General features: G+C 36.3%; 3 protein-coding genes across 6 annotated transcripts in view; 1 reads left to right on the top strand and 2 right to left on the bottom strand.

The window, feature by feature from the left end:
- The window catches only part of LOC106151456 (STE20/SPS1-related proline-alanine-rich protein kinase), a 33,149-nt gene extending 16,417 nt beyond the window's left edge, over positions 1–16,732 (bottom strand). For 2 of the 3 annotated variants that reach the window (XM_013524722.2, XM_087012924.1), the window contains exons 1-4: positions 16,606–16,732; positions 15,249–15,361; positions 5,368–5,476; positions 179–376 (exon numbers count right to left, since the gene is read on the bottom strand). In XM_013524722.2, the coding sequence (XP_013380176.1) occupies positions 179–376; positions 5,368–5,476; positions 15,249–15,361; positions 16,606–16,663 (478 nt within the window). In that variant the 5' untranslated portion in view covers positions 16,664–16,732. The remainder of the gene's footprint in view (positions 1–178; positions 377–5,367; positions 5,477–15,248; positions 15,362–16,605) is intronic. The other variant, XM_013524721.2, reaches the window with a different exon arrangement.
- LOC147761850 (uncharacterized) lies at positions 5,889–9,292 on the top strand. Of its 2 annotated transcripts, none has more exons than XM_087012926.1 (5): positions 5,889–6,242; positions 6,641–6,711; positions 6,922–7,237; positions 7,440–7,694; positions 7,907–9,292. In XM_087012926.1, the coding sequence occupies exons 1-5, from the start codon at positions 6,225–6,227 to the stop codon at positions 8,183–8,185; spliced, it is 939 nt and encodes a 312-aa protein (XP_086869052.1). In that variant the 5' UTR covers positions 5,889–6,224; the 3' UTR covers positions 8,186–9,292. The 2 variants fall into 2 exon arrangements, with proteins under 2 accessions (XP_086869052.1, XP_086869051.1); XM_087012925.1 differs by having other exon boundaries at positions 6,919–7,237.
- Positions 8,996–14,933, bottom strand: LOC106154126 (uncharacterized). The gene is made up of 12 exons (XM_013528377.2): positions 14,420–14,933; positions 13,963–14,073; positions 13,228–13,320; positions 12,971–13,063; positions 12,435–12,711; positions 11,391–11,673; positions 11,010–11,246; positions 10,774–10,850; positions 10,411–10,518; positions 10,066–10,283; positions 9,704–9,871; positions 8,996–9,539 (listed from the first exon to the last, which is right to left on the bottom strand). Exons 1-12 carry the CDS (start codon positions 14,614–14,616, stop codon positions 9,290–9,292), a joined length of 2,112 nt encoding a protein of 703 aa, XP_013383831.2. The 5' UTR covers positions 14,617–14,933; the 3' UTR covers positions 8,996–9,289.
- Positions 16,733–20,990: the final 4,258 nt, after the last annotated feature.

The raw sequence follows: 20,990 nt of genomic DNA, 5'->3' as shown, positions 1-20,990 counted from the left end.
ATCCGGTTAGAGCTAAGAAATATTCTCTTTTATACCAGCAGAAGTGGACTATTTTTTCGTCATTCAATGTTCTAAATATTACCAAATTCACAAACTAGTTCTCTTTCATGAAAAAACAAATAGACAATGCTTGTCTTCTGTGTAATATTAAAGTAATTCTGTAGCATATAGACTGGACCTGCTATCCTGACAGAGCCGTCTGCCCCCAGTAGGATATTCCCTGCCTTGATATCACGATGGATTTGGCCATTGTTGTGGAAGTACTCCAGCCCCTTTAACACCTCCTTTAATACTGTTGCTATGGTAACCTCATCCAGGACGCCATTTTTACAGGCTCCGCCTCGCATTCGTTGTTTTATAATGTCAAGGAGAGATCCTAGGACAGAGTGAAATATAGTTGTTATCATTTATTAATAAATAGTCTGTTTAAAATGATTTCAGAAAAAAGGTTTGTTTCTAAAGGTAATCATAACCATAATCATAATCAACTAAAAATTAAACTGAAATATGGAATTTAGCTGGTGGGGAAAACAAAGAAGATATCTCTGTGAAAACTTTGTTGGAAAAAAATCCAGCTGCCGATCTTCCATTGATCTACATCATGACAGTACATATAACCTCCACAAAAATTTGAAGGAAGAATATTTTTGTAAGTTTTATGTAAAACTTGTTTTGGCTGGCAGAGTACGGGCCACACAGTTTACATGAACAGATACACTGTACTACAGTCAACTCATCAAGACATCATATTATCTTTATGAAGGTCACCCCCTTGTCATCCTGATCCACTTGAATAACAACCAAAGTTCTATCAACACAAACTCCTGTATTTATAATGTCAATAACTGCTAAGATATACAGTGGAACTAGCTGAACACTTTGTTAACCTACTGAAAAGCATTACTGCAACACATCATTATCACTTCATTATATATTTCTTGGGTTATGATCATTTTAAATATACTTGCAGTGAACTAATATACATCCAACCAAACACATAGAAAAGATATATGTACAACAGCTCTAGTATACAAAATTCATGATATATGTGTGAAGAGTATCACTAGATGTCTATGGTATAGAGTGATATAGGCCTATGTAGCAGCTGTTGAACAAATTAACCTAGCTCCACTAAGGCTGAGGTAGCTGAGGTGCTGCCCCTGACTTCACCTTCCACTCACCTCTCTCAGGTCAGAGCACTTCACTCTTCCACTACATAACCATTAACACATATACACAGAACATCTGTCTGATATTATATCATATTATTATTAATCTTATATCTCTTTAAAGCAAAGGCAAAACTATATTATAAAACAAAACAGATGTTTTCTTCGACCACTTTATTCAAATGTCTACTTTAAAGGCAAAACAGTTAAAAGTACATACAGTAACCAAGGTAAAGGGGTGAGGCAAAATTAAATATGCAAGGGAGAATTATAGAACTATGAATTACATGTGTTTGGGAAAATATTATTCTACTGATTAAAGTTGTCATGATATTTTTAATGACAAATCATAGTTGGAAAAGGATCAATTTGTTTTTAATTTCTTCTAGCTATTGAAAATCATCTTCCAAATTTGTTTAATAAACAAGCTATAGATTCAACTTGGCCATTATTGCCAAACTGGTATTATCTAGCTATCCACATCAAACCCTCTGCAATCTGTTTCAAATAATCCCTGATCTACAGGTCACCTACAGTACTTTTGGTGAACTTTCCAGACATAAATTACAGACAAATTATCACCATATATTTCCTACACAGCACTATTTGTAATGGATATGAACACCTTGCCAGTACGCACTACCTGGCCTTGCTGATTACTGCCTCTTCTGTGCAGTTTGCCACAAGGTTGCCTAGCAACAGAGAAAGCAAAGCAGCCAATCACTGGTGCTAAATGGTCATGTAATGCAAGTAATGCAAAATGGTTGTATGTGGCTTGCAAACAAACGGTAATGAGAGAGAGAGAGAGAGAGAGAGAGAGAGAGAGAGAGAGAGAGAGATTTAATGACAAGACTCTGGTAACTATGTACCCCTTAACATATTCTATAATAAAAGTCATGACCCAACAATGTTAATTCTTGGCACTTTTTGGCACACAAGCATGCACATAGAGTAAATAATGATTCTGCTCTTAAAGTCCACATGTGATGGCAGTTTTCCAGGGCAGAATACTCTGCTTTGTTGTGTGTGATCTTTGGCTCACACTTACAGTGTCTGAGGTCACACTGGATTAGCTTTCATGTCTCGGTGCAATGGTAGACACTTCAATAAAGTCTGAAATGCTGGTTACTAAGACATCATATTATTTAAGAAATATACCTGGCTAATTATCATCATTCATAACTTATATAAACCTGAGGGAAAATATCAGTTAACTAAATTAAACTAGAGGATCAGAGAGGCGATACCGCCTCCGAATATTGTACCACCAGCTGGAGCAAGCGCATTCGTATAGACCCCCACATACACAAAATAAGGGACACAGCCACCAGTTTTGTGCTTGACAAGCTGTAAAAATGCAATCAACAAGAATTTTAAAACTATTGCAAAAAATATATATGGTACAATCAAATTTAAGTTCTTCGTAAGGTAGGTCAAGGGTCAATTTCAAGGTCACAGTAAATTGCCAGTATATGACTTCCTATTCAAGTTCAATAGTAACTATGGACCTATCTCTGCCAGTTTTGGAGATAAAAGAGAAGCAAAATTTGCAAAATTCAGTTCATGGTGAAAAGTAGGTCAAAGGTCAATTTTAAGGTCACATTTAGATTGCCAGTATATGACTTCCTATTCAAGTTCAATAGTAACTACGGACCTATCTCAGCCAGTTTTGGAGATAAAAGGAAAGCAAAATTTGCAAAGTTCAGTTCATGGTGAAAAGTAGGTCAAAGGTCAATTTTAAGGTCACATTTAGATTGCCAGTATATGACTTCCTATTCAAATTCAATAGTAACTATGGTCCTATCTCAGCCAGTTTTGGAGATAAAAGGAAAGCAAAATTTGCAAAATTCAGTTCATGGTGTAAAGTAGGTCAAAGGTCAATTTTAAGGTCACATTTAGATTGCCAGTATATGACTTCCTATTCAAGTTCAATAGTAACTATGGTCCTATCTCAGCCAGTTTTGGAGATAAAAGGGAAGCAAAATTTGCAAAGTTCAGTTCATGGTGTAAAGTAGGTCAAAGGTCAATTTTAAGATCACATTTAGATTGCCAGTATATGACTTCCTATTCAAGTTCAATAGTAACTATGGACTTATCTCTGCCAGTTTTGGAGATAAAAGGGAAGCAAAATTTGCAAAATTCAGTTCATGGTGAAAAGTAGGTCAAAGGTCAATTTCAAGGTCACATTTAGATTGCCAGTATATGACTTTCTATTCAAGTTCAATAGTAACTATGGACCTATCTCAGCCAGTTTTGGAGATAAAAGGGAAGCAAAATTTGCAAAGTTCAGTTCATGGTGAAAAGTAGGTCAAAGGTCAATTTCAAGGTCACAGTAAGATTGCCAGTATATGACTTCCTATTCAACTTCAATAGTAACTATGGACCTATCTCTGCCAGTTTTGGAGATATAAGGGACTAAATGTTCTAATTTTGGAGTTACCACAATGTGCCTTAAATTTCGTACAGAAAAAATTAATTAAAATAAAGAAAATGTCATTTTGGTCAAAATTCTTGAAATAGGAGGTGCTCTGAAGTTTCAGAAGTTCAAATTTGATGAAATAATGTCATTTTTGAATACAAGTTGTCTGCTTTGCCAAGCCTTACGTTTTATTTTTCCAGAGTTCAAAATTTATTATCCAATACCGTACTGCACATTTTGCTTTTACCACCAATATGTACTTTTTGATACAGCGTAACTCGAAAACCGTATGGAATACAAAAAAACCGAGACCACCTCCAGTGTTGGGCTTTACATGCTCTACAAAATGCAAAAAAGAATGGGTCTCTAGCATTAACGGTTCCCGAATTAGAGACAGTTTTCAGTTTCGGTATCTTATGGCCGCTACTCCCATGAAAATGCACCGATTGACCCCAAATTCATGGAGATGAAAGATGACCTGAAGGGTAACACTTTCCAATAATATTATTGGTTAAGTCTGTGTGGTGTCTGAATAACAGGGAAAAAAAAAAAATTTTCGGAAAAAATATCATTTTTTTGAAAATTTTGGCCCATTTGACCTTGAAGTAAAGGTCAAAGGTCAAATCCAAGGGCATATTTGAAATCTACACATATGACTTTTGGAAAGCTGTCTGTAGAAATTTTTCCCATAATTCCTTCCGTAGGGTAGATAATTAGCATTTAATTTTGCCATTTTTAGACAAGGGTGCATTGCAATGAGTGCCACACCCAGACCCCAATACCGACAAAGCCCAAATTTTACGTGGAACGAGTTGAGATTATAGGTGACCTAAATCCATGAGATGGGTACGGGGGCCCTTACCGTCTAGGAGGAGAAGCGGTAACGGTGACTTGGCGGCGGAGCCAGAGGAGCCGGCGGAGCCGCAGGAGCCGGCGGAACATGCGGGTCGGGACTAAAACCATGTGTACCGCCAGCGCCTACGCTGGTGGTACAATTACTGAAAGTAATATGTTTGAGAGATCCAAGTACAATATCTTTTGTCCATCAATTACGTTAAAACATTCATTACTGCTTATTTGGTGATACTACGTAACAATGTATTTCCCCTGACTTAGGATAAGACCAACAATAAACCAGAGTGTCCTAATGACCTTGGTGCATGCAATCAATGTAAAAGAACTAGAAAATTGATTGTTTAGTACTGGTAACCTCAGTGAGAACAACACTGAGAAAGCCTCACCACATGGTACAACCAACGACCTGAATATTAATTCTTCAACTGCCAGCTACTACAGGTAACAGCACAAGAAAATAAAATCCAACTTATCTAAATGTTATTAATTTTGTTGCTCAATTGTACACAGCAACATAATTTACATAAAAACCTATGCCATAACTGTATTTTTTCTTTGGCTTCATCTGCATCACTGAATGCTACTCACAATTACCTATTACTGTGCAGAACATTTGCATTCTTTACCTACAGTATACATATTTGAGTAAAAATTCACTGTAAGTCATACAGCAGAGAATGCTGTGATTGTGGTAGTGTCTTGACAACAGGCAACAACACAAGAAAACTTATAAATAATATCATCATTCATCTTGCTGCCATTTAAATAATTGGTGTGCTGGAAGCTTCCTTTGCGACGAGGTGTGAGGTGGAAATAGGGGACATATTAAACACAGCATGAGAGAGAGAGAGAGATTGTGTGTGTGTGTGTGTGTGTGTGTGTGTGTGTGAGAGAGAGAGAGAGAGAGGGGGGGAGGGAGCCTACCTCCTTCACACAGCTGCATCACCACCCACAGTTCATCTTTGACCACAAATGAAGTGTAATAAGACACCACATTCTCGTGATGACACTGGCTCATGGCTTGAATTTCTTTCTACAAGTAAACAAAACAATTAAAAATAAACAATCTTGACATTTCTAAATGATCCCTGACTAGTCCTAAAAAGGCTGGGATAACAATACAGGATAACTGGCAAAGAAAACATGCATGTATGCATTTTTATTTTATAATTAAAAGCACTTTGGTTGGTAGATTGAAGTAAAACAAGAAGTAAAACAAAATTGCAGTTAAAAACATGTATTTCTAGGGCGAAAGCTGTATAAATGAATAAGAATTTAAAATAAACAAAGAAGAAACAAAAACTTTCATTTAAACTAGACAGCAAAGCTGGCAAATATACAGACACCGTACAAGAGAGAGATATTTATCACTTATGTCAATCAATCATGCCAATTTTCAAAAGCAGCCTGCCTCTTTACCAAACAAAGCCACTCAGTAAATTTAAAGGGGGTCTTTCCGATATGAGGGAAAATAAAACATATCCCAAACTTTTTCTTATATATGAAGGTCACGATCTAAACCAAAATTCGCCTTTGAGGTAGACGGCAATCAAAATAATGAATTATTTCACATTCGAGTCTGTATTGGAGAACCTCCTCTCCCCAAAATAGAGCGAACGTCAAATGCAGATGTTCCCACGGTCTTAGCCAATCAGAGTCTGCATTACTAAGCTCTCTGGCCAAAAATAGACAAGACGTCACGTGCAGGTGTACACACGGTTTTAGCCAATGATAGTGCGCATGCCAGGTAATACACGCATTCGGGCAAGAAGAAAGAATTTATGGCGGAGGAGTTCGAAGTAAGTTGCTTTCATATGTATACGCGTTAGTTACATCGTTTATCCTTTATTATTTTCAACATATGAGAACATAAAGATTTAAAGTTTAAGTTTTGGTCGGTGGAATAGTCTAGAAAGTCAAAAATATTTCGGAATTGATGCGTGAGAGCCGGACGATAGTGCTTGATATCGTAATTTGTCATGTCGAAGTCAAACACCGAAAACGAAGAAGAATTGAGGAGGAAACGCATCAGCGACATCATAACAGACAGTCGTACTGTACATATCAGTTGGATTACACCTTTTCATAGATAGCTATGAACGTCAATTGAAGTCCGTTGTTTGCTTGCCTGTTTTCTGTTTCAATTTGACTAATATTTGTTGCAACTTTTCAGTTTTACCAATTTCATACCTTTTAGATTGAAAGAATTGTTGAGTCGGATGATGATACAAGCAGTCCGAGCAGCCCAGAACAAGAAGAACCTTCCAGGTAAGGATCTCCATTTTACTGTCAAATGTGATCAGTAGCCATCATTTTTACGCGTCATGTAGGCCCTAGCGTAACCTTACCTAGTATGCCATATATTTATAAATGACTTAGACCTTAGTGCTTCTTAATCTTACTTTAACTGAAGACAAGCATGTAATTACTTCAGTAGCATTTATTTCCTTTCTTTCTTTCTTTTTAATTGTAAAGCAGTACCAGTTCAGGTGGTACCAGCCAAAGAAAGCCAGAAAGACGAGAAGGAAGATCAGGGAGACCACCAACAAGATTAAGGGGGGTTGGTCGTGGTGCAGGCAGCAGAGCAGAGCCAGTGGCAGGTCCAAGCACCAGTGGTTTGAGGCAGGGAAGAGGCAGGAGATCAGGAGTAAGGGGCAGGACATCAGGAGGAAGAGGCAGGACATCAAGAGGAAGAGGCAGGAGATCAGGAGGAAGAGGAAGGGAATTTCAGTTGACTGAGGAACAAGAAGAAAGAATAAGAGATCTCCGAGAGGCCAGGCACAAAGAACTAGAGGTATGAATTATGTTGAAATCTACATTGGATATAAGAATTTTAGGTGTTGCCATATAACCATACACAGCTGCCATTGATATATCCCTTTCTTTAGTGTTTAGTATTTATATATGTCTTTTTTTCCAAAAACTACTCTAATTATCTAATATCACTAGAAATGTCAGACCAAAAAGGCTAATATTGACTTTTTATAAATTGACAGAGCATGTGTGATGGTGTGGACAAGGAGGTCCTAAAAGGTATAGTGGTGAAAGTGTGTGACCGGAATCCTGCCCTGGCACTGGACATAAAGAAGATTTTGCAGGAAAACCTACCTGGTGGCAGTGACCCAGAACCTTTACCTCCACAGCCTGATTCACCAGATTGGTGCATGTGTGGTGCATGTGTAGAAATGCCCACTGAAGCAGAGAGGCTGTGTTGTCAAAAGCCTCCTGCTGAGTGTAAAAGCAGAGACCCTGTAAGTGGCTAAGAATGTTTAAAATGCAGGTGTAATGTTTACAATTTTTAAGAAGAAATGTTTCATTCGACATTTATTTGTAATATCTTCCTCATGTTGTATAATGACAAATTAAAATCAATTAAAAATGCAGTTATGATTAACATGTTTCCTTCTTACAATCATGAACTTAGTTTTTTTTTATTATTTTTTTGTTGTTATTTTATTTGCAGGTAATGGAATTAAATGTAACAGACGAATTTCATCTTGGGATTATGCGAGTAGCAAGGGGGGACATCCTGGGCTTCCAAAATGAAGATAGGCAGCCAGGAGAAGAGGACAATGCTGCCATGCGGCACAATGCCTATCGTAGTTTCATAATGTGGCAATATAACAGGCTAACTCCTGGTGACCGCAGAGTAATTCCGTCCTGTTGTGTTTGGTTCATTAGGAATAAGTTCCCCTCTCCCACAGGTCAGTATAGGGGATTTGATCCAGGGCGTATAGTTTAGAAGAGCAATGGACAGGGGATGGGAATGGGCCATCTCCCACTCATCCATTGGTGACTTGCTGCAGCAGTAAGGGGATGGGAATGGGCCATCTCCCACTCACCTGCTGTGTATGTCCACTGCATTTGTCTGCTAATAAGTTCAATAGATTTTTTATGATTAAAGAAGAACAATTGTCACCAGGAGTTAGTCTGTTTACATGTCATTCTTTTCAAACATATAGTTTATTTTCTACATCATGTGTTATCAAACTCTCTGTGGATATCTGAGATTCAAATCTGGTTATCATTTCCTTATTGGTTTTAGTGTAGAAATTTGTATTTCAAGATGTCTTAGAAGATAAGATTTTGTACTTGTTGCACTTTTACTAGAAGTCATGCATTTAATTGATATATAGTTATCAGTTTATCATGTGCGCCATTTTAAATCTGTTGTTGATTTAAGATATACTCATCATTCTTGTAATTTTGATTACATAAAAATGTCAGTGTCTAATCTTTTAAATGTTAAAAGTTTGTTTTTTGGTATGTGACTCCATGTGTATATAACTTCATATTTTAAAAATGCCTTTCATGCCTTAGTATAGATATTTATTTATAGTATAGATATTTATTACTTATTCAACATCATCTTTCAAGATAAGTTTGTGTTGAGATATTGTATAAAAGAAACACATCAATTAATATAATGTTATCAGATTACCATGAGGCCTGTTTTAAATCTGTTTAAACAGTAAAGTAAAGAGAATATTATCATTTTTATTTATCAGTGTAATCAATGTTGGTTTATGATTAGGGAAGTAAGAAAAACAGCTATGGTAAAGTTACATTTATTTTCTACATTTAAAACATAAACTGTATGAAGTCTACTCATACTTGTAACTGTTATCAATAATTGTCAAAAGCAAGATCTTGCAATGAATGAACATGCATGCTGGCATTAAACTATTTTATCTAATTTATATGTTCATAAAGTGAGCATCTCTTGTAAATAATGAAGATTTACAGTGCTTATTCTTTTCTGCAGATCACATTATTGAACATGAACTATATTCAATGTAATAACTGTATTCACTGCTGAGACTGATAAAAAAAAATGTCACAAAATTTACTTAAATCTGGACTTTCTGTCTCTGACTAGAACATCTTTGGGGGGTGCAGGGACTGGGGCTGTATTTGGCCCAAGGTTCCTTGGGTCCCATGGTTCCAACAGCACCCTAGCTGCTAAAGGCCGTGCACTTGTCATTCTCATGTCAAATGCCAGAGTTTGTAAGATGTGGATGTAGTCATAAGTCTTTTTAATGGCTTGAGGTTTCACTATCCATGATTTGGCATGTTTGCTGTAACACTTAGTATACCTGAAATAAAACAGTGGCAAGACTTTAATTCATTTTCATGAAAATGACTTTGCATGTAATAACCTTTAAAATATGAGTTTACAAGTGAAAATAACCATAGTAACAAGTTTTCTTTGGCACATAGACTTTAAAAACAGAATTATATATTAATTTTTGCCGTTTACCTTATTTCACCGGATTCCAAGTCAACTGCAGCTCCTCTATCTTTATGGTTCTGATAATCCATGACTGCCAAGTAATTACGTGCCCTGTATCCAGGTGGCTTGTAGGAATTTCTTTTTGAGCAATACATTAGAATGTGAGAGTTAATACTCTCAATGTGTCCCGTGTGTCTAAAAAAAAGAAAAAAAATTGAACATCCAGTTATTTGTAATAAGCGGTGTTATTTATTGGTTTCTATCAATGGAGTCATATTTGGCATTGAAATAATACCCTTGCCTTGAATTGAAATAAAAAACTTTGCAATCAATTACAAATACCAACAAAAATAATTAACACCATTGTTAATTTTTGTTCTTTTCCACACCTGTTATTGACATAGTGTCCAATGTCCTTTTGGAATCTTTTGTTAAGTAGAATCTGCCCCAATGCAGCCAGTCCCTGTGAAGATGGTTCCAACCACTTCTTCATTCTCTCTTCATCAGGCGGTAGGGGGTCGTGTTCACACTTGGCTGTCCCAAAACCATCACCTGATAACCATTCGTGCTCATTTTGCACATGGTGCATTGCACCTCTCCACTTTGACTAAATAAAAAATCAGAATTCATTTAGTAAACAAGAAATGTGAAAAATTAAAAATGTCTATATAGGCAGTTCAAAAGAAACAATGAACATTTCTTGTCAATGATGTTAAAGGCAGGATCAAACTCACCAGGAACTTTCCATGACTTCCCTCACAAGTCCTAGCACATTCCCAAAAATGGGTGCATAAGTCCTTGCTCCATGGGATAATATCGCGCGTAGCCTTTTTCTGTCCTGCCTGTGATTGTAAATAAGATGTCATTTTAAACATGGAAATATACCAATATGCAGCATTCAATGTTTTGTACAAGTATTTTATGTTTATATTTTTAACAATATGTTTTGGTTTATTTGTGAAAATAACTACCTGCCAAATAAGAATTATTTTCAGGAATTTATCAGCATCAAAATAAGACATTCGTAAATTAAAATTCTATGGGTCACTGTTGGTCTTTATACAATTTGATCAAAATAGATAAATTTCAAAACTTACCGCAATAATTTTCTTTGCTAAGTTTTTGGTACCATGCCACACATCCCAAGAATGTTTCATGCCAGGCTCGTTTTTCCCTAAAATTTCAGATATAAAAAATTATCATGTCACAACAGTGGCATTTTGTGTAAGGGGAAATCAACCTTGCTCTTTATTGTTAATTTGAACTTGGACAACAATTGAGGTTGCATTACTTGTTTGTCAATGTCATCACATAAAGATATGTTTGAACTTACTTATATGTGCAGCAATGCTAACATGAGCATCCGTGACAATCTCCACTACATTGATACCCCTCTCTCTAAGGAACCTGAGTGACCTCAGCAAGCCCTCTTTCTCCATGGCATTGCTATTTAGTTGGGTTTCTTTCTTCTCTACAACTTGAATGTCCAGGACATCCCCTGTCTCATAATTTGTGACTACATAAGTACAGTACTGGGCACTGTGTCCTGGACTATCCATCCTTCCATCACCTGAAAATATATACAGTTTTCCATCAAAAATCAATAACACTCATTTGAGGCAAAATATTTATTTGTTATAAATACTTGAGACACTATTTTACCAATTTCTCTTGTCTTATTTTAATTGTTAATACATCAGAGATATCTTCATACCAGCAATAATCACTTCCTTATTTTGGCAAGAGGCAAGGATCTCATCTTGCATTTGTCGAAAATGGTGTTCTACAGCAGGTATGCCATAATCCCTCTGTATAGCATAATAGGTCTTCTCACTAACAAATCCACTGTTCATCCACTGGGACATAAACCGAACTTTCCTGTAATTGTTCCCACTAAACAGAAGACTAGTGGACCAGAAAAAATCCCCAGCCAACATGCCTAGGTTCAACTTGGGTTGAGAGCACCACTGACCACCTTCATGGCCATCTGGGCATGACTGAAAAAAAAAAAGAAATATATATTCAATTTCTTATCAAGATATGCAAATGCCCACCTGAAAATTAATTATAAAAAATGTGTTAAAATTGTTTACATTTTGATCATATGAAAAAATGCTGTACATTAATGTTTCAAATGTGCATCTTAATGTGGTGTGTAAACATATTACAAAATTACATTAGTGTAATACATTTGACCGGTTTTCTGCATGAAAATATGATATATAAAAGAGAAGATTTTAGAAAAACTGTATTAATAATAATGAACATAAGCAGTGTATGTGTGACAAGATTATAGGCCCACTGTTTGAGGATACCAGCACATAGTCATTGATAATAATCTTATTACATCTCACGTTTAATAAAAAATAAAACCTATATCCTACTTAGGGTAATGAGAGACTAAAACCTGTGATACTTCATTTAAATTCCTGAATGTTCTTTAAAATTATTACTTAATGGTAGAAGACTTGGTACAATTTACTAACCCCGTATTACAATGTAGTCACAAAGGTCTTTTACCTGAAATAGTGCCTTAATTTTATATTTATTAATTAAATATCCAGTGAGAGCAAGGGAGACCACCCCTCACCTCTGCAGCTTCAATATAGCTTGTAACTCAGTTGAACTCCCAGTATCAGAAAGACAGAGCACCATCGTTAATAATATCAGAAATACATTTATAAAGATTAACCCAAGAAATATTTTGGTTATAATCATAGATATTCTGAAATAAAGTGAAAAGGACAATGTAACCTACCCACTTCACATATGTTCCTGTGCCAGACTTCTGAAAGGACACCACATACTTTTTGCTGCAAGGGCAAGGTGGCAACAACTCTTCCAATAGCAGTCTAATAGATGATTCATATGTCAGAAAACAACTTTGCCCCACAATTTCTTCAGCTGATGTCACTTTACTGAACAGCTTGCTGCCATCAGGAATAGGGCCTATCTCTACTTCCTCATCTCCAGGTAAAATATCATCATCTCCAGTGACTGTTGGCAGTTTCATCACCTCTTCAATATTGTTGTGTCTGGAATAAATATATACGTTTTATTTATTTTTTTTAAATACCTTTGTCACAAAATAGTATATATAGTAATTTCAAGTCTATTAATGGGAATTCATGTACATTTGCACATTGCATGTGTAATAACTTTGGAATTTTGATATGAAACTAATGAAATATCTCCACACATCCCCCCCCCCCAAAAAAAAAAAGAAAGGTATTAAGTTAAAAATTATAATTATATCAAAACATATAGAGGAGATTGTAAAAAAAATATACGCACTGGAAAGATATGTCAGCTTTGTAATTTGGATAGGTATCATCATCATTATCCTCATTATATTCATCTTCAATTTCTTCATATGTGAGATTAACACTGAAATGAAAAGAAAGTCCAGTTGGCAATGAGGATGTAACTATACTACATATGTATTAAATGACAGGTGGAGTCATACCAGATTTCATAATACTTGACAAATACAAAAGTTAATGAAATAAACTATTTTTTCACAGTTATAACTAAAAAGGAGGTAAACATACCTCATATCATTGGGATCAAACATGGAAACTTTGCTTTCCCTTGCAGCTGCTTCTGGTCCACTACCAGCACTTTCTACACCTGACATGGGTGCACTGAATAAAGGAAATAAAAAAAAAAATTAATATTTTTAGTAAAACACTTCACGTGCTATTGGATATAGCTCAAACTAACTGGTGGTATAAGTCCCATGGCAAAACAGCCATCGGACTTATAAAACTTGTAAAATAGTATCATATTAAAGGCTCCATTACCCATGGATGTCATCAGTCTTCACTGATCATTGTAACTCAATATGTACTCTTCCTGAATACAGTTTCAGAAAAGCTGGTGATTATATGAGTATGTTGGAAACAAAAAGTGACAGTCATTCAGATTGCACCAGAGAGAGTTCTTACAGAGGTGGATCCATCTACACAGACCAATGGTATCTATGACAATGGGGTCAAATAATAACATGCATTACACTTGTTTCTACTGCAAGGTTTACAATGAATGGTGAAATAAACAGCTATTACAGGACTGGCAAGATTTTTTGTGAAAGCATGCGCTCTGGATAAGTAAAGTTTATGTGAAAAAAATAAATTACAAGTAAAACATAGTCTAATGGAAATCAATTACTTAGTTCAGACCAGTATCAGATTGGGAGGACATGAAGATTTCTAATAATGCAGGTCCTCCAGACCGTCAGAGCCTAAAAATTTATCCTGATGGCTGTTAAGTTATCAAACACTTACTCTGACTCTGATTTTGACCCAATGTCACTCAACTGTATAGGGGGCAGTGGTTTTGAGCTGGCTGTGGGGGTACTGGTAGGCCTACTGGTAGATGTCCGCTGTGCATAATACCTGCAGGGTTTTAAAAAATTACCATGACGGCGTGAGTCATTATATCCCCGGCATTCAACAATTCAAAACGTTTATGGCGAATAAAATTTAAATCATGGATGTTTACCTCGCTTACATACTCCAAAATTAATGTGCACACAATCTAAGATTGTAGGCTACTTGTAGTGGGGAGATAGAGTCAAGTAGGACATTACGTAAGAAAGTGAGAATCTAGCCGTTTTGATACAAACCTGCCCACACTTCTTCCCTAAATAAATATACTCAAAACATTCTACGTGCGACACGGGTGCTCTGCCTAAAATGTATCGTGACATTTTCTACAATTCATTTGAGATATCGTACTAACCTGTCCAACAGAATTTTCGCAAGTCGCTCGTGTGTTAGTTTTAGTTCATTTTTTAGCTCAGTCCATCTAGTTGATTGGCTTCCCAGTGAGATCAACGTTCTCTGCTTTTCCCTTTCTCTTTTTCTCTCTTTTTTCACTGGCGTGGGGAGTTTTTTCCTCCCTCTTTTCAATCCACGTGTAGTCGGAGTACCCTCCATATTGGATTACATTAACATCCGGGTCTTCGTCATACCGTAGTAAAAGTGCTAGTAGTATTCAGTCATATGCAAATTGAGGCACGTCCCAGAATTCCACGCGTAGGGGAGTAATGGCGAGAAGTTTAGACGAAAAAAAAATGCTGCGCTTTTTTTTCTTTAAGTGATCTTAAAAACCTATACCTTGACCTTTATTTTCTCAACGGTTCCGTGTGAGACATGCTTCGGGGTTCAGGATCAAATAGGTAAAGTTTCAGAGAAAGGCCTATTTAAGCGTCTACAGCGGAAAGACATCCTTTAAAGTAAAACAAAAATACAGTTTGGAAGTTATGGAACGAACAAAATATAGGGTACATACTAAAAAGCTGATTATACAGTCTTTTGAACTCAACTTGCTGTTTGACTTAAGAAAAGATGTAAATTTATTATTAATAAATTGGCTGAAAAATGAAACACATTCCATGGTTAAAACTGGAAATTTATTTCAGACTAACTGAGACAAATCCAGGGTTTTGCAAGGGTGGTGGTGGGGAGATATACTACATGTAGTAGACAGGTGTTTGCCTCACTTTGAAACTGAAGAAACTAAAGACATTAAATGCAGGAGGCTGAAGATGAGGCTGCCATGAACTCACCAGAAGTTCCTCCACAGTGGTGCTGGCCTTCTCCAGGTTGATCCTCTTGATGGCACATTTCTGGTTCTTTGGTTTACACAGGGCAGCCTGTACCACAGCAGTGGCCCCAGCACCTACAGGAGAACAGAGATCATATGTACCGTGTATATCACTAAACCAGTAAATTAGTACCATTTGTTTATAAATGTCGGGTCATCCGCCATATTTCCAAGGAGAGCCTCATGCAAATATGATGGATTTGTTTAGTTGTATCCATGATATTAATTACCTAGTTACATATTTCGCCCAGCACTCACACAAATGTCAGCATACATAGCTCTTGTTCGCTCCACTTCAGAATATGGTGACATCATATGGGACCCCTACTTACAATCGGACATTAACAAAATGGAAAAAATTCAAAGGAAGGCTGCGGGGTTTATCACTGGGGATGATAAGTCACAGTCTTCAGGTAGAGTTACCTCCACGTTAAAATCACTGGATCTCCCTGTGCTGCAGCAATGGAGGAAGGAACTGGGGCTAGCTTTTCTTTTCAAGGTGGTTGTGGGGTTGGTGTCAGTGATACCCTCTGATACTTATTTAATACCAGCTTCTAACAAACGTCATATAAGGGCCAAATCATTCACTGACTTTGACACTGAAAACATTATAAATAGTGCCAACAACAGTCGCTTACAACACTGCAACATGCCAGTTAGAAAAATCTAGAGCTTCCTTTCTCAGAACAGTCTCCGAGTGGAATGAACTGAGTGATAAACAAGTTAATGCAGAAACTGTGGAAGGCTTTAGATCAGGCCTACACAGGATTAAGTTTCCCATGTGCTCTCTCTTCCCGTCAATCATATACCAGCAGTGGTTTCTTTAGACGTATACTGACAGATACATATACAGAGAGAGAGATGGAGAAAGCGAGAGCAGGAGAGAGATCTCAGTCCTTACTCCTTATTCATGTAAGAACACAGAATATCCATAAAACCACCATAAAACTTCCATAAAGCCACCCTTACTGACAAAGTTCGGTATTTATTTTATTTTTTTACAACCCTCCCCCCTCTTATCAGGTCAAGATAAGATAAATTTGGCGCTGGTCACCTTGTGTAACCTAAGTGACAAAAAAGACATTTTCTTTTACATACACGCATGTCAGGGACCCAGTGTCGGACACTCCGGTGTTGTGTGGCTGTACAAGCCAACTCTGTGTGCTTACAACTTGTGTAGCCAGAAATGACCAAGGAATGCCGGTAAAAGTGCAATTTGCGGCAAGCAAAACTGCAACAAGAATATCCCTTAAAATGAAAGTCTTAATTCACAAAGATCGATACTTATGTCTGCTGTTCATGTTACCCAATCTACGTACCAATCACGTCCTGTAAATCATATTCTTCCTTATTATTGGGCCACACTATCCCTTCCATTTTGGAAGACTAGCTCTTTTTGGATCGGAGTCTTGAAATCAAGAGCTGGGCGCCTCGATGTGAAAAGGGTGAACAGGAAGGTTGGCATAAAGAACCGCATATTTTGAGTCTGACTGTTCTTTAAATTTATCTTCAGTTTTATTGCCAAAAAGTCGGTCTTATATTAAAAGAATTATTTAAGAACGCTTTTAATAAAAAATTCACAATTGGTCACACGATTTTATGAAAAATCCATATTGATCAATGAGTGGACGGATTTTTATGATTTTGTGATATCAGTGACTGGATGGTGGTCAAAGCTGAGTATCAACATTTAATTCATTGGTCTTTCACAAGCACATCTGTTTTAAATATGCCATGATGCAGTCGGATGGGAGAAGAAAGAAATACCGACTATTGCAGTTTTTGTTAATTAAGTTGCTTTTACTGTCTCTATGTAGTATACCCCCCCACCCTGTAACTTTCTGTAACTTTCACTTTTCAAACAGTTTTTTACATTTTCTTGTTCATCTATGTCAAAGCTGTTGAAATAAAATGCTTTTGTAATTACATGTGGACTTTTTATTTGTTTTAATCACGTTTAATCCAGCCCATTGAAACACAATGTTAGAATCTTCAATTTACACCCGCAGTCAATAACTTGCCGCGTTTTCGTTTGCTAACTCTTAAGTAATTTTATGTGAACAAGTAGCTCATAATAATTTCACAGAGGAAGTCCAAGTATACAATGTATCAATCCTATGTTCACATAAAATAAGGTAGAGTTAGCCAACGAAAACGCGGCAAGTTATTGACTGCGGGTACATTGTAAATTTTCACATTGTATTTCAATGGGGTGGATTAAACGTGATTAAAACTAATAAAAAGACCACAGGTAATTACAAAAACATTTTATTTCAACAGTTTTGACATAGGTGAAAAAGACAATGTAAAAAAATGTTTGAAAAATTAAAGTTTCAAGAAGTTACAGGGTGGGGGGTATACTACAAAAGTACCGAATTGGGTACAATTCTCCTCTCTTTATTTCATGTTGAACGTAGCATTTGAAAAATGAAAAACAGCAGAAAACAAACAAAAAATTATAGGATGGTCCTACCCCATTGGAGATTTCCGTTAGGGGAAGTACACGTGTTAAAAATAGAAGTTTTTGAAACGCGAGGTCTTGTTTAGTTTTTGTGTGCCCAATTAATATAAAATTTTGAAACTTTATTAAAGATGAGTAATCCATCATCATCATCATTACACTACATCATTACATGATAACGTTTATCATTACATAACGTTTATTATTTCATTTTCTTGTAAATGTTTAAAGTGTGTGCTGTATTGTTTTGTATTTCAGAAAAAATTTCCACCTGAATGTGAGGAAACCTCCCATAGGCAAAGCAGGGGGGATCCAGGATTATTTGATGGGGGGGTCGACCCCTCCCCCCCTGTTATGTTATTATTTAAATTACCATGTTCAATCAAAATTGAAGGAAAAAACACTGCTAATGGCACCCTTTTATAACATTTTGGTAATAATTAAGTATAAATTTTTCATAACAAGTTGTTTTTTTCCTGATTTACCGAATGTCTTTTTCGCTTTCACTGTCTTTTAGTCAAGGATTTTAATTGCAACGAGTTTTCAGCGCATTAAAATGATTTAAAAGTCGCCAAACCTTTCCTTTTATCCATCTTCTACGAAGACTACATAATAATAAAATGAAATAACCATAAAAGTAAAGCACATGTGTTCCACGGTAAAAAGATCCGCTTTTTCAGAAAAAGGACCCCCACCCCTTAAAATTGCTGGTTACAGGCCTGGATAACACGATGCCGCTATGTGCAGCTTTACAGTTACTCTCAGGGGTAAATTTCAATCATTTAAAGAAACCGCTGTTTATAAAAAATGAATAATGAAATGCTTGCGCGTCCTTAGCGGTCTATTTATTTAACTACATGGAGTTCATGGAAGTGTTATTTGATTGCACCCTTCCTCCTCTTCACATTGTGCCAACAGCTGAGCCGCAAATACAGCGACAATGTGCTGGCGATTTGTACTAAGTCGTCCACACTTTACTGCAGTGAAATAATCTAACCAAGGTATTCACAAAAGCAAGATGATGGGGATGTGTGCCTTACATAACAAGATCATGAGAGCTTTTTACAGTAACATTTTTTACTAATAATCAACTCGGGGACATGTCTAACTTTCAGTATAGCAAAAAAATTATTACAAAACTCAAATAATATCTATTTTCAACTACATCAGGGATTTTGATGAACATGAATTAGTAGCTTTAATTGGAAAATGTGTAGATTTTGCAAGTAAATCAAATTGTCCAAATTTCACAAATGAAACAAGAAGTTATCCCTTTTTCTCCCACTCAAAATCACTTTTTTCTCTTTCGCTGGGCACACTTACTGTTCGAGAGCAATAGTGATCATATCGGAAATGATTGACGTTTGTTTATATAACCCGTCAATCAAGCTGTTATTACTTGACAGCAACTGTCAAAACTAATTAACTTTGATTGGCACCTTGTCAATCAAAGGATGTAGGAAGCTGGAATTTTACGTGTTCGACGACTATAGTGATCCGCTGTGTAATGATTGTGATTGACGTTTGTTTATAAAACTGCCAATCAAAGTCGTGTGCACTTGACAGCTTCCATCAAACTGAATGAATTGGATAATTGGCTGTCAATCATAAAAGATATTATAACCTAAGGGCAAAAACGAATATATTTGTAGCTCTCTAGGTAAACCTCTCAATAAATTCACGATGTCATAGAAATCGGCCGCGATAGATAAACTTCCCAGTACGTCGGCGTGTAGATTCACTAACTCGTACCTAGAAGCCCTTGTACCGATACCTCCACGTGCTGACATGTCAATGAAAGTATCAAGTTTACCGATCCGATTTTTTTTTTTTTTTTTTTTTTTTTTTTTTTTTTTTTTTTTGCAATTTTACAGTAAAACTAGTGGCCCTTCTCCAATGATGCCGAAACCCCGTAAATCAATTGAAATTATTACTTTCATACCCTGTACATTCACACCCAATATTACATGTGCGGTATATTGTTACTACTATTACACACGAGCGCTTGATAAAACTTCTGCTTAGATGCCGATATTAGTGTCTAGTAATTTAGTAAGTGCTTGTCTTATTCAGTTCATAGATATTGTTAGATCCGCCGTTGATATTCAATATCTTGGGTTTCACCGTAAAATGTAGAAATTTTAATTTTACGTATATATATATATATATATATATATATATATATATATATATATTTTTTTTTTTTTTTTTTTTTTTTTTACCTTCTATGTCCATTCCTTGTCTCATCTACCACATTCCTATGTCTTTAGTGGAAAGCGTCGCAATCAGGGTCACCTCCAGTCAACTTCTCGTCTTGCTAAATGAGACATCACCTGGTAAGGAAATCGGCAGTGTAACGTCTCTAAAACGCTCAAGTAAAATGTTTGCTTAAAAGACTTTTTAAAACACATTGATGTGACGGTAGACCGTTACCAAGACATTCTTCAGACTGTTTGGAATTCTTTATTAAGGCGACTGAAAAAAGTGCCGCAATTTTGTCGGTAACCTCTTGTATCAGGCACGCCCGGGCAATTGACCTTTATAAAAAAGCGTTGTTCAGACGTTTGAGAAAATCCATTAAGAGACGCCACTCGCTCTTTATCTACCTGTATTACATGTACCACGCAGCAGAGAGATACATCTAATGTTTACTATTGCGACGCGAGGGTAGATGTACATGTTATCATAATTAATTTTAAATATAACTGATTTATTTATTTATTTATTTTTATTCATTAAAATGCACATTGAATTAAGATACATACCAATGCACTTGACTGGTATATAATATAAAATTCCTAAAAATTATGACGCTTAAATCATACAAACTAAATTTGAAATTTGTAAAACGTAATTTTCTTTCCCACTAAAACATGAATATCAAACACTTTTGAAGCTTAATATTCCTGGTTAAAAACTAAATAAAGAAAAAGGGCCCATCATCAAACTAGCTCTAAATGTAATCTTTAGCTAGGTCGGTCACAGGGGTGACATCAAAGACAATCTCTCTGCGGTCACCGTGTACTTCAAGGTGACATCAACGGTGGAGCCCGGTACAGTAGCTTCATAGGGTCCTCCTCTTCCCTTCCAGAATAAAAATCTAGGAATAACATAATATAACAAGGGGAATTAGGCAAAACCAAGCAATTTTTAAAAAATTATCTTTGTCTGTTTTAAAAAGAAAAAAGAATGGAAAAAAATCCCTACGCCTGGGTGTCGTAAGTGGCCCGGCCACTACTGTCC

The sequence above is a fragment of the Lingula anatina genome, chromosome 5 (assembly GCF_051362555.1).
Source record: "Lingula anatina isolate TDL-2025a chromosome 5, LinAna3.0, whole genome shotgun sequence".
Lineage (NCBI taxonomy): Eukaryota > Metazoa > Brachiopoda > Lingulata > Lingulida > Lingulidae > Lingula > Lingula anatina.
Note: the sequence above shows the minus strand (reverse complement) of the source record. Positions and strands in the feature narration are given on the sequence as shown.

Coding starts and splice junctions, on each gene's coding strand:
- LOC106154126 (XM_013528377.2), bottom strand. CDS start 14,616: ATGGAGGGTACTCCGACTACACGTGGATTGAAAAGAGGGAGGAAAAAA. Junction 14,074..14,419: donor GCGAAAATTCTGTTGGACAG/GTTAGTACGATA, acceptor AAAACCCTGCAG/GTATTATGCACAGCGGACAT. Junction 13,321..13,962: donor GGGTCAAAATCAGAGTCAGA/GTAAGTGTTTGA, acceptor TCCTTTATTCAG/TGCACCCATGTCAGGTGTAG.
- LOC147761850 (XM_087012925.1), top strand. Junction 7,238..7,439: donor CCAGGCACAAAGAACTAGAG/GTATGAATTATG, acceptor ATAAATTGACAG/AGCATGTGTGATGGTGTGGA. Junction 7,695..7,906: donor AGTGTAAAAGCAGAGACCCT/GTAAGTGGCTAA, acceptor TTTTATTTGCAG/GTAATGGAATTAAATGTAAC.